The 15381-nt window shown below is 55.4% G+C and overlaps 1 protein-coding gene across 1 annotated transcript in view; it reads left to right on the forward strand.

Moving 5' to 3' along the window:
- LOC113488137 (2-oxoglutarate dehydrogenase, mitochondrial-like) overlaps window positions 1-15381 on the forward strand; it is an 83236-nt gene that overhangs the window by 17456 nt on the left and 50399 nt on the right. The window contains exons 5-19 of the mRNA XM_026863164.1: window positions 2519-2563; window positions 4928-5043; window positions 6220-6374; window positions 6816-6962; window positions 7413-7503; window positions 8436-8615; window positions 10678-10806; window positions 11396-11575; window positions 11923-12075; window positions 12743-12845; window positions 13055-13183; window positions 14007-14157; window positions 14638-14765; window positions 14849-15027; window positions 15206-15355. Of these exons, the coding sequence (XP_026718965.1) occupies window positions 2519-2563; window positions 4928-5043; window positions 6220-6374; window positions 6816-6962; window positions 7413-7503; window positions 8436-8615; window positions 10678-10806; window positions 11396-11575; window positions 11923-12075; window positions 12743-12845; window positions 13055-13183; window positions 14007-14157; window positions 14638-14765; window positions 14849-15027; window positions 15206-15355 (2036 nt within the window). The remainder of the gene's footprint in view (window positions 1-2518; window positions 2564-4927; window positions 5044-6219; window positions 6375-6815; window positions 6963-7412; window positions 7504-8435; window positions 8616-10677; window positions 10807-11395; window positions 11576-11922; window positions 12076-12742; window positions 12846-13054; window positions 13184-14006; window positions 14158-14637; window positions 14766-14848; window positions 15028-15205; window positions 15356-15381) is intronic.

The raw sequence follows: 15381 nt of genomic DNA on the forward strand, positions 1-15381 counted from the left end.
ATGAACTTCACATGGGCCCACTCCTCCAGCCTGTCAGGGTCCCTCTGGATGACATCCCTTCCCTTCAGTGTATCAGCTGCACCACTCAGCTTGGTGTCACCTGCAACCTAGCTGAGGGAGTCCTTGATTCCTCTGTCCGTGCCATTGATGTAGCCATATTGTCCCTGTATGGGCACTGCTGCTTACTGATTTCCACCTGGACACTGAACTCACAGGGCTGCTTCAGCAAGGACGGTCAGTTCAAAGGGCTTTTCTTCTGCTTTGACCATGGCATTGCCCTGAAGCAAGGTGTGCTCCAGCAGTGCCCTTGCTTCAGAGGAAGACGAGCCCAAAGCGATCCAAGAACAGGTCCTCCCTTGGAGCCCCAGCTGCAGAGCTGGGCTGACAGCATTGTCACAGCTGTAACAGAACCTGGATAAAGCAGCATAAGCTCCATTTTTCCTGCTCCCTCAGGGTGAGCAGTCAGGAGCCCAGCCGCGTGACCCAGCCTGGCTCGCCATGGCGGAAAGTGTTCAAGCATGTCTGTAGGCATCAGCTGGAAGAGAATCTCAGCCTGTGATCTCCGTGTCTGATCCAGGCGATAACTTTCATTTCTGTTTCTTCATGGCTTTCATACTAAGATATCTCTCATTGTGGTTCCTGGCGTTGATTTAATTACCAGGAACCCATGAATTTGTAGGAAATAATGAGTCCTGTGAACAAGCTACGTTGGTATCAGCCCCGAGCTCATGCTGGGGTTGTGTTCCATGGTAGGACCCCAGTCTCAGATGGCTGTGTCTAATGGAAGGAGGCTTTATATCTTGCTGTAAGTATTATATATACTGAATAGACTTTGCTCTGGTATCCTTATCCTGGAAAACCTCATCTGGTCAATCCTAAAATACAACTTGGTGAACATAGCTTGCAAACAAGGCTCAGCAAGAGGAGAGGAGAGCAGCGCTGGTGCAGAGCGTGGGCAGAGTTCTAGCTGAGCCCAAGATCGAATGTTGCTTGCTTGTGGCAGAGAAAGCCAATTTCTAAGCAGATCCTGCTGGCTTTTTTTGCTTTGAGAGAGTATTTCTTAACACTTGACAGAGCAGTTAATAACAGGAGTGGTTTTGAAACTTGGAAACAATATTGTTTCCTCTTTCTGAGCAGTAAAATCCTTAAAAGTCAGCCTTTGTGGTGTGAGCTCTGCTGCCAACATCTTAAACTGTGGCTGGGCAGTGCTGTAATTCAAAGGAGTTGCATGGTTAATCTCAGAAATGGATCTTTCTTCTCAATTGCCTTTTGTTTAGCAACTGGTTTGTGTCTGTTTTGAAAGCTCTCTTTGGGTTAAGTAGTGTGAGTTTTGCAGAAAATGTAAGGGGGAGAAAGCCTGCCTGGGGGTACTTGGTCTGATGGGTGGTGGGGCTGGAGCCTCCAAATTCGTCTTTCTCTTGTCTTTTCTTTTAAAAAAACTAATATCTTCCTGATCTTCTACTGCAGCTGATCTGGCATGGTAAGTGGTGTAAAACAAGGACAAAGATGACCACAGGGACTTGATGTGACCTGTCCAAGGAAATAATACATTAGTGTGCTGAAATCCCAGTGGTGTGTCCAAACGAGTGTCCGTCTGTCCATGTCTTTCCGCGGAAGGCAGCTGCTGCTCAGGGGAATTGATGGAAATCGTTCTCTGCTCGGGAAGAGCAGGGCGAGCCCCTGCAGGGAGGTGGGCTGGGAGTGCTGCCCCCTCCCCTTCCCCCAGTTTGAGGTCTTGCTAACCAAATGTCTCACTTAAACGTATGATTGTTCCCCGCTGACTAGAAGAAGTGTTTCCAAAGCCTTTCTTGTAACCCAGGTGAGATTGAGGCACTCAGGTCATCTAGCCTTGGCTCTGGTGACACACGCTGCCTGCTGCTCGGGCAGCCCTGCCTGCATCTGGCATGGCGTCCCAGCATTCCCGCCTGCCTGTGCCTGCCTCACCGTTGGTCTTCCTCATTAACAGCCTGCTCGTTAACACCCTGATCCCCCTTCTGCCTGTGTGTAGCAGCAGTACCTCCTTGGGAGTGACCTTGAAATCCTCCGGGTAGCAACGAGTAGAGCAAAACCCTCCGGGAGCAGATGTGGGAGGCAGCTCCCTGCTCTGCAGAGGATAATGCTCCCCTTGATGCCGCTCGGTGGGAAGATGCCTTTTGGTCATAGCAGGTGAAGATGCTGTGCCGGGAAGTCTCCGTCTCCCATGAGGTGTGCCCGTGAGAGGAGATCTCAAACCATGCAGCTCAACTGCTCCCCAGTGTCTGATGTCCTCCACTCCCTCCCTGCTCCTCCCTCCTCTCACCAGACTTTCCACTGGGATTTCTTTTGCGCCTAGTGCGTAGTCATCCTCCATTCCAACCCTTTTGCCTCTGATATTTTTTGACTGTATTTTAAATACTGTATTTTTTTGACTTGTGCTTTCCATGACTAGTTTTCACGGTTCCAGAGGGGTTTTTTTACTAACTTTGACTGCGTCTCTCTATCTTCTCCCTTTCTGCACCCTCCTCCCTGCCCACCCCAGATCTCGCAGTGTTCAAGGAGCGGCTGAGAGTGTTAACAGTAGGAGGTATGCAATTAATGAGCCTTTAACCCTCTGGAGTGCAGGACTCTCTTTGAATAGGTTATTCTGGGCATGAACCAAGCCGGTAAAGCTGTCCCCTCCCATCTCACACCACTCTTGAGTTTTGTAACATGTTTATTTTTAATTTGTCCCACTAGAAGTCTCAATGTAGGCGCTTGGTTAGTGATGCTTCACCTGTAGTGATCCCAATTTAGAGCTTTGCTGGCCTTTTCCATACTGTTTGTTTGCATGCCTAGCTTGCTAGAGTACACGTTTTGTTGTGAAAATTAATTTTACGAGGCCTCAATCTCCCCGATGGGTTTGAGTCTCCTAAAAATCCAAGCTGTGTTTTCCTGACTCTCCCTTGGTTTTGTTGCGGTGAAAATTTGGCAGCTCATCCTTAGCCTTCCTCCCTATCTGATGGTATTGCTGCCTATAAATACTGAGCACTGTCAAAAAAAGCTGACAGGCTGCAGCAAAGCAGAAGCAGAAATGCTTAGAGCCCTGAAAACTCCTTGTAAAATCTGATACCCCGGAAGTGTGCCTGTCTTCAAACCAGTGTGGCAGAGACAGCTGAAGCCCTGGGCCACGGGGCTGGGAGCTGCAGCAGATTAACAAGGCTTCCCTGAAACCTCCAGCCGGCAGTTTATCTGGGATACTGTGTACTAATGCTGCCTCTCTCCAGGACTTCTGTTTGGATAGGAACTACAGAGAAGTCCTGGAGACACGGAGGCCAAACCCTCAGCTCCTTCCAGCTGTGGTTCAGTGCCCCCAGGCCTGGCCCTGGCACTCTGCTGGGTCTAGCTTAATTCCTTCTTGGGACTAGTGGCAACCAGGAGGGTGATGTGGGTAGAGGAGAGGATGAATGATGGTGGCACCCAGGAAAACTGAGCCTGCTCTTGGGTGCTCCCAGCCTCTGGCAAGCACCATCCTTGGAAGTTGCACAGGGAGGAGTTGTGGCCAGCCCCGTTGTCAGCTTGTCTTCCATTCCTGACCAGAGAGCAAGGCTTAGACTCTTAAGATTAAGTTCAAGGAGTGCCAGCTCTGGAGAGGGGGCTATTTTTGCCTCCCTTTGCCTGGAGGAAGGTGGGTTACGCTGTTCTGCAGCGTTTAGGGGGGTGGCATGCCCTGAACCCTTCCTAGAAGAAACCCCAGCAGGGGCGTTGGGCTGGTTTGGAGGGAGCTGGAAGGGGTGGTGGTAACTCTACCTCTTCTGTGGCTCCTGCCCTGGGTTAGAAAGCACTGTGAAACCTAGCCCTGTTGGGAGTTTGGGAGGGGTGAACAGGGAAGATGCTGGGACTCTGGGCTGGCAGTGGGCAGCTTCACTCCACCCTCTTTCCGGCCAAGCTCCTGCTTCAGAAGGGTCTTGGGACTCCCCAGTCCCCCCCCTCCCCAGCTCTGCTTCTGCCTTGCTGTGTCAGTCCAGCAAATTAATTGTCCTTCCTCCTCTGTGCCTCAGTTTCCCCAAAGAAAACCATGAACTTCAGCAGGCCCTGAGGCACCTCTGATGGCTTTGAGGTACTGTGGAGCTACTGCGGGCCCTGGCAGGGACCTTGCCATGCTGTGACAGCAGCAGATGGTGGCAGCAGGGCTCATCTGCAGCAATTAAACCCGACGGTTGGCTCTGAGCCCTGCTCGGCACCTTCTCCAGGCACAGCTCAGCTCCCCACAGCCCCACGTGCTGCAGGTAGGAGCTGCCTATGAACCACAAGGTGCTAGCACCAAAAAGGAGGGGGTTTGCTGAGCAGAGCTAGGCTAAACCCCTAATTAAAAGGCTGTTAATTAGGGTAAGAGGGTATCTGGGCAGCAAAACCCCTGAGGGCCTGGCTGGCTGCCCTGCTCCGGGTTGAGCTATTCAGGAGAGTCCATTGCAGAGCCCTGATGCTGTTTTCTCTTGCTTCTCTTTCTCTCCCTCTTTGGGGTTTGTCTGTTATAACTGTTTCCTTCTCCACATTGACTCTTAATTTTTAATTCCCACCATGTGGTGTCACCTCTGTTGTGCTCGGTGCTTTTCAATTCCTCTTTCTTTCCTCTCCCTTTCGTTATAATTTGTGGTGTATTTTTTGCGTTCTTTGGGCTACAAACTTCCCGACTCTCACCCTGGATTTTAATTGCCAATTTACATGTGTATATGTATTGCTTTGTGTTCTGTTTCCTGCATTACCTTTTGTAATAACCTTGTTGTTCTGTGCTTAATGTCTTTTTGTTTAATTATGGCTTGGTTTTTATCCATATAAACCTCCTTCATGCTTATTTTTGGTTTTGTGCTGCTTTTTTTTTTTTTTTTTTTTTTTCGTGACGGTGTCCCCCCATCCCCCTTCCTTCCTTCTCTCTTGCTTTCGCTTGTCCCACCCATGAAAAATCCTGCAGGCTTTTACGGGCTGGATGAATCTGACCTCGACAAGGTCTTCCACTTGCCCACAACAACTTTCATTGGTGGAAATGAATCGGCTCTTCCACTCCGGGAAATCATCCGTCGGCTGGAGGTGAGGAGGGCAGGGAGGCCTGTTTGCAGGCTGGGTCAGTGGCAGAGCAGTTGCTTTTTGAAGGTCTTGGGCCGCTGCTGCCTGCAGCCTGGGCCAGCCTGAAGATTTTAAGCTTTCCAGGTTGGGAGCTGCTCCTCAGCACTTGCCCCACTCGTAGCAGTGTGTTACCTGCTCATCTCTGTTTGCCTTCAGCTTCATGCTGCACTGGGGCAATGCATTGGGTCTACCCAAGGCAGAGCAAATCCCAGACGAGTAAATATTGCAGTTTTGGAAACTTTTTCTGGCTGTGTTTTCCAGTTTAAAGCAGCAAACGGTGCTGGGAGAGCCCAGGAGCAGGCTGGAGGCAGGTGATGCTCACCTCCAGGCACTGCAGTAGTGCTGCTGCCTTGTGTGGTGGCCCCTTGGAGGGTCTCTGTGCAGGAGCAGCACCAACCCGGGGCTGGGACTTCCAGCTCATGCAGCTGGTTCCCCTTTCTTGCCAAATTTCATGCCCTGCTCTGCCTGGTCTCAGAGCACAGATGGCTCTCAGGGAGGCTGCAGGCTTGCTCAGAAGGTCTCTGCTGAGACAAGTTTACCTTGGGGAGAAGCAAAGCTGTGTCAGTGTCTTAGATAAGCTGCAAGAGCAGGCTCCTTATTTGCTGAGGGAGGTTGTTTTGCTGATTCTCTTCCCACAATGTGAAGTGAGGTTGTGGATCTGGTCACAGCTGATGCCACCAAGAGGGAAAATCTCGCCTCTGAGGTGGGTGCAAAGGGCTCCCCCCTGGGCCCTCAGGGAAAGGGAATTAAACATTTTGATGCTGGGTCATGTGCAGGGTCCAAGCTGCCCAGAAACATCCAAGGACATCCCCTGCAGTGTCCCCTTTTCTGGGAAGACAGCTCAAACCAGGGGTCCCAAAACAGGGCTGAGAGAGGACTGGCCGCTGGACGCTGCTCACGCGTGTCCCCGGACTGCCAGCACGGGCAGTCCTTGCCCACGTTCAGGCAGGGCAGCGCAGCTGCCAGGCAGGAGGGTTTGTCTCTGCCAGTGCAGGAGGGCTCTTTGTCCTGCTGAAAGGTTAGAGGGGAATGAAAGAACCCCTGGCATGGTGGTACCAGTACGATGCCTGTCTTCTTTACTGGGGGTGAAGAGGTGCTGAAGGCTCTTGTTTCATGGCCCTTCCTGTCCCTTTGGGGCAGATGGCGTACTGCCAGCACATCGGGGTGGAGTTCATGTTCATCAACGACTTGGAGCAGTGCCAGTGGATCCGGCAGAAGTTTGAGACCCCTGGCATCATGCAGTTCACCAATGAAGAGAAACGTACGCTGCTGGCCAGGCTGGTCCGCTCTACCAGGTACCCTGGGTGGTTCTTCACCTTCTCCTTATCTCTCCTTGCTGCCAGGGGTGGTTTGCTCACAGCCAGAGCGACGTGGTCGCCACTTGAGTCACATCTTGACGTCATCTGTCATGGTTGGCTGAATCAGCAGGGTGACGCCAGTGAGCTGCTGGGCTGGCAGGCTCGGGTGCTGGCAAAGAGCCTAAAAACATGGATGATCCTGAAAGAAAAAGTCTAAAAATAAGGTTTAAATGCAACACAGTGTTGGGGTGGGGGAGCAGCCAGCTGGGCTCCGCAGGTGTGGACTGGGATGGCCGGGAAGGCTTTCGGGCTGCTGCGTGATGCCTGTTTAAGCATCACTTGGTGCTCTGGCTCCCTTGGTGCAGTCCTCATCCTTCCTCTGGTTTCTGCCCTCAGCTGTAGCCCTGGCACTGATCCCTCTCTCTCTTTGCCTTCCAGGTTTGAGGAGTTCCTCCATCGGAAATGGTCTTCAGAGAAGCGTTTTGGTCTGGAGGGCTGTGAAGTGCTGATCCCTGCCTTAAAGACCATTATTGATAAGTCGAGTGAGAAGGGAGTGGATTATGTTATCATGGGGATGCCCCACAGGTAACCTTGCCTCTCTCCAGGGCAGTGCTTGGGGCGTGGAGGAGAGGGATGCTGCTGGGGTGTGGTACTGGAGGGCACACCAGTTGCTGCCATCACCTAACTGGTCTTGGTTGGTGGTGAACCTTAGCTGGAGAGCTCAAGCTTTGGCTGCTCTCTGCTCATTGCAGTGCTTTCATCTTCATCTCATTTGTAAATTCACCTGGAGAGGGGTGGTGACTCAAGTGGCAGAGCTGGAATCCCAGAGCAGGATCTGGCCTGCCCATGCCAGGGCAGCTGTTGGGATGGGGGTCTGAAGTCTCCTCAGGAGCTCACTCGCCTGGTGATCTGCTGTCACAAGGAGGTGTGGGGTTGTTGCACTACCTCTTCGTGACAGAGGGGATGGCAGGTCACCGTCAGCACTTGATGCTGGCCTGGTGCTGCTGGTTGCCCACAACAGTCTTGCTTTTGTAGGGGACGCCTGAATGTTCTCGCCAATGTCATCAGGAAAGAGCTGGAGCAGATCTTCTGCCAGTTTGACTCCAAGCTGGAGGCTGCTGATGAGGTGAGTCTCTTCCTCTGCCTGTAGCAGGTTGCTGTCCCCTGTCCCTGTGCGGTCACTGAAGGCCGTGGCCTTGCAGCGTGAGCTGGATTGTGCCACCGCTTGGGGTGTCGCTCAGTGGCGTCAGTGTCACAAGGATTTCCACGTTGCACGAGCACCCGTGTGACTGAAGCTTTCGTGTTGGTGCCGGTGCTGGTCTGTTCTTGCCTGTGCTGCGGTGACCTGTGCCCTGGTCGCTGCTGGTGTCTTCAGTGCAGGTTTTGGGCAGTCAGCGATGCTCTTGGGGTGAGCAGTGAAGTGAGGGGAAGGGGCCCGGCGCAGAGGTTGGCCTGTTCCCTCGCAGCAGCCCCTGGTCCCCACCGGGGCCTTAAAGCAGCTCCAAAAGCCCTGAGGCTGAATCACTTTGCTGCAGGCTCTGCCTCTGGGATGCTCTCATGCTCCGGAGCTTCCAGCATCATAAACCAGGGTGATTTGGCTTTTGGAAGGCTGGGCTGGTTTTATCCTGCTGTGCCCTTCAGGTGAGGTTTTGAGGCGGGGAAAGCAGCATCCTGGGGCATCGAGGTGCCCTGACTGGGAACAGCAGCGTCTCGCGAGCGGTGCCAGGGGTGGCTATGCTGCTGCCGTGGGCACAGCTGGAGTGAGTGTCAGCTGTTTTCTGGTGTGTTCCCCAAACCCACATTTGCTTCTTCCCCTTCCCCTCCAATCATAGATGGGGCTGATGCGTGTCTGAGGCTTGCTGGTGGTTTGGCACCTGGAACAGGCTACTTTGGCTTTGCTGCGTGCCAGGTCACTCCTAAAGTGAGGGCCTGCTGCTTTCTGCCAGTGCCTCCACAAAACGCCCCCTTTTTCCAGCCCCTGGGGTCAGCACTGCCCTGCCTCAGGTCTCCTTCCATGCCCCCCGTTCCCGGGGGTGACTCTCCTGTCCCCTCCGCCAGGGCTCCGGGGATGTGAAGTACCACCTGGGAATGTACCACCGGCGGATTAACCGCGTCACCGACAGGAACATCACCCTTTCCTTGGTGGCAAATCCTTCCCACTTGGAGGCAGCTGATCCTGTTGTTCAGGGCAAGACTAAAGCGGAGCAGTTTTACTGCGGGGACACGGAAGGGAAGAAGGTGAGTGATGCTGAGACGCCCACAGTGAAGTGGCCTGGGATGGACAGGGTTTGGTGGGAGGCAGGTTGATGGCAGGGGGGGCACTCTTATTTAATTGGGGCCAGTCCTGTTTAACATCTTTATTGATGATCTGGACAAGGGGATCGAGTGCCCCCTCAGTCAATTTTCAGACAACACCAAGTTGGGTGGGAGTGTTGATCTGCTCGAGGGTAGGGAGGCTCTGCAGAGAGACCTGGCCAGGCTAGAGCGATGGGCTGAGGCCAGCTGGGGGAGTTTCACTAAGGGCAAATGCCGGGGGCTGCCCTTGGGCCACAACAACCCCCAGCAGGGCTACAGGCCTGGGGAGGAGTGGCTGGAGAGCTGCCAGTCAGAGAGGGACCTGGGGGGGCTGATTGACAGCTGGCTGAATATGAGCCAGCAGTGTGCCCAGGTGGCCAAGGCCAGTGGCATCCTGGCTTACGTCAGCACTAGTGTGGCCAGCAGGGACAGGGAAGGGATCTGAGCCCTGGGCTCGGCACTGGGGAGGCCACCCCTTGGGGAGTGGGTTCAGTTCTGGGCCCCTCACCCCAAAAAGGCCATTGAATGACTCGAGCGTGGCCAGAGAAGGGCGACGGAGCTGGGGCAGGGTCTGGAGCACAGGTCTGCTGGGGAGCGGCTGGGGGAACTGGGGGGGTTCAGTCTGGAGAAGAGGAGGCTGAGGGGAGACCTCCTGGCCCTCGGCAACTCCCTGCCAGAAGGGGGCAGAGAGGGGGGATGAGTCTCTGGAGCCAAGGAGCCAGCGCCAGGCCCCGAGGGAATGGCCTCAAGCTGCCCAGGGCAGGGTCAGGCTGGCTCTGAGGAAGGATTTCTGTGCAGAAGGGGCTGTTGGGTGTTGGAATGGGCTGCCCAGGGCAGGGGGGAGTCCCCGGGATCCCTGGAGGGGTTGAAGAGTCGGGCTGAGCCAGTGCTGAGGGATCTGGGGGAGTTGGGAACGGTCAGGGGGAGGGTCATGGTTGGGCTGGAGGAGCTGCAGGGGCTTTTCCAACCCAGAGGATTCTGGGATTCTGTGAAAGTGAAGAAACCCAACTGTTTTTTGTTTGTTGTGCCCCTTCCCCTACCCTCACTCTGCCCTTACCCTGACTTTGTTCCCCCATCTGTCTTTGGGGATGGATTTCGTAGGGGCTCATCCTCCTCAGGCTCCCATTGCTGGTTCCTCCATCTCTGAACATATGGCTTAGCTGGGCTGCGGGGAGCAGCAAGTGCCCCAAGCTCTGGTCGGAAAGCAAGGAAATGAGGGGTGCTCCCAAAAGACAACCTGAGCGTCACAGCTTGGGGGGCTCTGCAGGAGGAGCCGCAAGCTGAAGGATTTCAGCGTGACCAGGGAGAACCATTCCTGGGGCTGGAAAGCTGGAGCTGGCAGCAGGAGGCAGCTCTCCTCACCCGGGTGGGAGAGCAGGTGGGGAATGGGCTGCGGGGGGGGTTTATTTGCGGTCTGATTCATCACAGACCTGTCTCCAACACCAAGAAGTGGAAGGGTGAGATCAGAAGTGCTTCCCTTCCTCCTACACTCCAGGGGCTGGATATAAATAGATAAACTCTGTCCTCGTCTGACAGGCAGTGGCCTCAGCCATCCCTGGCTATGACAGGAGAAGAACATCACTGAAGCTGGAGTGAGCTCCTGGCCCGGCTCCTCTGTCTTCTGGGGTGAAAGCACGGGGGAAAGGGTCATTTTTCTCATCTTCCCCCAGTTAGAAAAAGGCTTTGCTTTGAGATACATGTGTTTGGAAATGGGACTCACCTCCCGGCCGCTGTGCACCAAGTGCCACCCCAGGGCCTGACCAAGGCACCCCGAGCGTGCTGCCTTGGCTCAGGGGCAGAGCTGGTGGCCACGGCCTTCTACCCAGTGGTGGTTCCAACCACAGCTGGCTCTGCTCCAACCCCCGAGAAAACATCAGATGCATTGACAAGCTACTCTGTGTTCTTCTGGGATGCCAAAAGCTCACAGGTCTGAGACCTGGGCCCCTTCCTGGTGCCTGCCATCCCCGCAGAGCCCCCCTGACTGCCGTGGCTTCGCCTCTCCCAGGTAATGTCCATCCTCCTGCACGGAGACGCCGCTTTTGCTGGGCAGGGCATCGTGTATGAGACGTTCCACCTGAGCGACCTGCCCTCCTACACCACCCACGGCACCGTCCACGTTGTGGTGAACAACCAGGTGAGGACCAAATCCCCTGCATCTGTGGGGTTCCTCACAGAACTGCCACTGCAGGCTCAGGTCTGGATGGCAGTTGGCAGCAGGCAGTAGCTGTTTCCCAGCCAGTGTTCCCTAGCAGCAGCCATAATCCTGGGGTCAGCAGAGGGTACTTCATACCTGGCTGCTCAACCACAGCAGCTTTTGAGTGCAGCCTGGCGCAGACTTGGTGTGATGCAATACTCGGCATGCAAGATCATGCAGGGCTGCTCCGTTTTGCCCCTGTGTAAACCAGAGACATTCCACTGGGACCAGCCCATCCCCACGGGTGTGCTGGGATGATGGCCTGGCCTCAGGGACTGGGACAGGCTGTGGCGTCCAGGAGGCAGGAGATGGGCAGGTTGTGCTAAGAGTGAGCAGTGCAGCTGTGGGGGAACCCCCAGCTCAGCCACAGCAGCTGAGCCACCTGCGTGCTCTCCTGCTGCTTTCCTGAGCCAGTAAAATGCAGCTGCCCCACGCCGAGCCAGCTTTAACATCAGTATCTAAAGAAGGACCTGCCTAGCAGAGCTGTTTTCCAAATCCTTACCTCTGTGCTGGTCCTGGTCCCTCTCAGATCGGCTTCACAACAGACCCCCGGATGGCCCGTTCCTCCCCATACCCGACTGATGTTGCTCGCGTGGTGAACGCGCCCATTTTCCACGTCAATGCAGACGACCCTGAGGCTGTTGTCTACGTGTGCAACGTGGCAGCGGAGTGGCGAAGCACCTTCCATAAGGACGTGGTGGTGGATTTGGTAAGTAATGTGGCATGAGGCTGTACCTGAAGCTGTGGCTCTGCTGTGGGTGCTCACCAGTACCTCTTGGGGTGTATTTTCTGAAAGCTAAGGTCTCTCCTCAGGGCTTGTCTGGCCCTTTTGATTTGAGGAGGGGAGGAGGTGGTGTAAAGCTGTAGTGGCACTTGGAGAGACAGTGCTGTCTCTGTATGGAGCCTGCCTTCGCCTCCCACATTGGGAGCACACGCTCGAGTCCCTCCTGGGCTGTTTCAGACTCTTCCTAGCACAGAGACCCAGGTACCTCCCACTGCTTTCAGAGCTGCAGGTTGCAGGCAGCTGCTTTCAAGGGCTCTTCCCCTTCCCCGCAGGTTTGTTACAGGCGCAACGGTCACAATGAGATGGACGAGCCCATGTTCACGCAGCCCCTGATGTACAAACAGATCCGGAAACAGAAGCCAGTGCTGCAGAAATATGCAGAGCTGCTGATTTCCCAGGGGGTGGTGAATCAACCGGAGTATGAGGTACTGTCCCACGGGGTCTGGGAGGAAAACTACAGGCAGCATGTCCCAGGAGAATTGTTTGTTTGGCTCAGACCTGGGGTGAATGATGTGATGGGGCCCGTTTCTGCTCGTGTTCGTCACCTGAAGGTGGCAAAGCTGTGCAAGGGTTGGGCAAGCGCTACAGACCTGGCAGTGATGGGATTAGGCGCTGAGATTTGTCCTTGAGCTGTGCCAGCTCTGAGCAGTACAGGAACATCTAGTTCAAGAATTGCCCCGTGATCAGTGCTGCACAGGCCACACTGGGCCACCACAGCGTGGCTGGGACCTGTGGGAGAGCTGGGGTCTGTGGCACTCAGGCTCGTGGTGCCCTGGGGGTGACTGGGGCAGGTTCCCCACCCTGGTTCTGCTGCCCTGGCACCAAGCACTGCAGCAGCTCTGCTGGCTCCTCCTTGCCTTGGTACCGCTTTGCAGCATCTTTAGGGTTGGATGCGAGTTGTCAGGGCTGTCCCTGGTGGGACAGGTGCTTTCAGCAGCAGCTCTGCTCTCTGAGGCTGAGCTGTGCAGCCCTGGACCTCCCCTGCTCTGGGGACCAGCTGTTCCTTCCAGCACCCTTGCAAGCTCATGCTGAGGCCCCCAGGGTTGGCACCCTTGTTTGGAGACCCCTCGTTAATGATTTTCTGCCTCTCAGGAGGAAATTGCCAAGTATGATAAGATCTGCGAGGAGGCCCATGCAAGGTCCAAGGATGAGAAGATCTTGCACATCAAGCACTGGCTGGACTCACCCTGGCCTGGTAAGTCACTCACAACGTTTTGGAGGTCCCTAGCAGAAAACCTGGTTTCTCTAGAGCTGTGGCAGCTATTTTCTAGTAAATGGCTGGGGGAGGCAGGGTAGTGCTCTCCATTCCTGGCATCCCCACTGTTGCTTGAGGGTGTCTGTGAGCTGAGCTCATCCCATGGAGCTGGGCACGGTTTCCCCAGCAGACTGCTCCTCCTCCGGCAGGTTTCTTCACTCTGGACGGCCAGCCCCGGAGCATGACCTGCCCTTCCACTGGTCTGAACGAGGAGGACTTGACTCACATTGGTCAAGTGGCCAGCTCGGTGCCGGTGGAGGATTTCACTATCCATGGAGGTAGGAGCTTGTGGAAACTATTCCAGAGATGTGGGATTGGGCTGGAATGTGACCTAGAAGGAAGGGACCTGCTACAGGGCTCCAATATGTGTGGCCAGCAGGTTGAGGGAAGGGATTCTTCTCCTCTGCTCCACTCCCCTGAGACCCCACCTGGAGCACTGCATCTAGCTCTGAGGCCCCCAGTAAAGGAGGACGTGGACCTGTTGGAGTGGGTTCATGGAAATGATCAGAGGGCTGGAACACCTCTGCTGTGGAGAAAGGCTGAGAGAGGTGGGGGTGCTCAGCCTGGAGGGAGACCTTAGGGTGGCCTTTCACTATATAAAGGGGGCTTATGAGAAAGACAGGACAAAGAGCAATGGTTTTAAAGTGGAAGAGGGTAGATTTAGATTGGACATAAGGAAGAAATGTTTTACAGTGAGGGTGATGAGACACTGGAACACGTTTTCCAGAGAAGCTGAGGATGCCTCATCATTGGAAGTGTTCATTTGAGCAACCTGATCTAGTGCAAGATGTCCCTGCTCATGGCCCTAAGTGGCCTTTGACAGTTCTTCCAATCCTAACCCTTCTGTGAGTCTACAAGAATTAGTTCACAAGGGAGCTGTGGTTAAGGGCAGTGAACTGAGGAGTAGCTCGTCTTTGGAGCTGATCCTTCCCTGCACGCTGATTCCTCATCCCTGGTTCATCCCCCTGGCAGAGGTGGATCCATTTCCCTGCCCTGGGCATTTGCGGTCTGTCTGTCCATGAGCAGGTTGTGGAACAAACACAGTGTCACTGGAGCCTCCTACGGTGTCACAGGTCTATGAACCATCTTCTGTCCCGGCAGGTTTGAGCCGTATTCTGAAAACCCGTGGGGAGATGGTGAAGAACCGGACGGTGGACTGGGCCCTGGCAGAGTACATGGCGTTTGGCTCCCTGCTCAAAGAGGGCATCCACATCCGCCTCAGCGGCCAGGACGTCGAGAGGGGCACGTTCAGGTAAAGCTGTGCTGCTGGAGGCCTTTCCAGGAGGGATCTGAAATTGAGGAGCCAGTGAAGGAGCTGGGGGTGTTCAGTGTGAGGAGGAGGAGGCTGAGGGGAGCCCTCATCCCTCTCTGCAGCTCCTGAGAGGACATTGCAGAGAGGCTGGGGCTGGGCTCTGCTCCCAGGGGATCAGGGACAGGACAAGAGGGAACGGCTGGAAACTGCCCCAGGGGAGGGTCAGGCTGGGCAGCAGGAGAAAATGTTTCCCAGAAAGAGTGGTCCAAGAGTGGAACAGGCTGCCCGGGGAGGGGGGAGACCCTATCCCTGGGTGTGTTTAAGGGCTGTTGGGATGAGCTGTGGAGGGATGTGGGGAGGGGAGAACTTTGTAGAGTCGGGCCGAGGGTTGGACTTGATGATCCTGAGGGGCTTTTCCAACCTGAACACTTCCGGGATTCTGTGAAATGTGACAGTAGAGTAACCCTTCCCCTCTTCCAGCCATCGCCACCACGTCCTGCATGATCAGAATGTGGACAAGAGGACCTGTATCCCCATGAACCACCTCTGGCCCAACCAGGCTCCTTACACTGTCTGCAACAGCTCCCTGTCGGAGTATGGTGTCCTCGGTGAGTGAGCAGCTCCACACTTGCCGCCCGGGGGCGAGGCAACTCTGGGACTATAACCCCCTCACTTCTCTCCCATCCCTCAGGCTTTGAGCTGGGCTTTGCCATGGCCAGCCCTAACGCCCTGGTGCTTTGGGAAGCCCAGTTTGGGGACTTCCACAACACAGCTCAGTGCATAATCGACCAGTTCATCTGTCCTGGGCAGGCCAAGTGGGTCAGACAGAACGGCATCGTCCTGCTGCTTCCCCACGGCATGGAGGGCATGGTAAGGGGTCCCCCAGCTTGTGGGCACCCAGGGGTGCCTGTTGCCCAGCAGCAGAGCTGAGGGCAGCAGCAGCAGGCAGCACTGCTGGCAGGGTGGGGCATCAGCCTCTTGCACCAGCCTTGCCCCCCCTGCTCACTGCCACCCCTGCTCACTGCCACCCCCTGCTTGCTCCCCGCAGGGCCCCGAGCACTCCTCCGCCCGCCCGGAGCGGTTCCTGCAGATGTGCAACGATGATCCCGATGTCTTCCCCGTGAGTGGCAGCCGTGCTGAGCTCAGCACGCCCCCTCCCGTGTCTGGATCCACCGCTGCCTTGAAATGGGGAGGGGGGGCAACCCTGCTCGGGTGGGCTTGGCC

The sequence above is a fragment of the Athene cunicularia genome (assembly GCF_003259725.1).
Source record: "Athene cunicularia isolate RWA chromosome 22 unlocalized genomic scaffold, athCun1 chr22_part2, whole genome shotgun sequence".
NCBI lineage: Eukaryota > Metazoa > Chordata > Aves > Strigiformes > Strigidae > Athene > Athene cunicularia.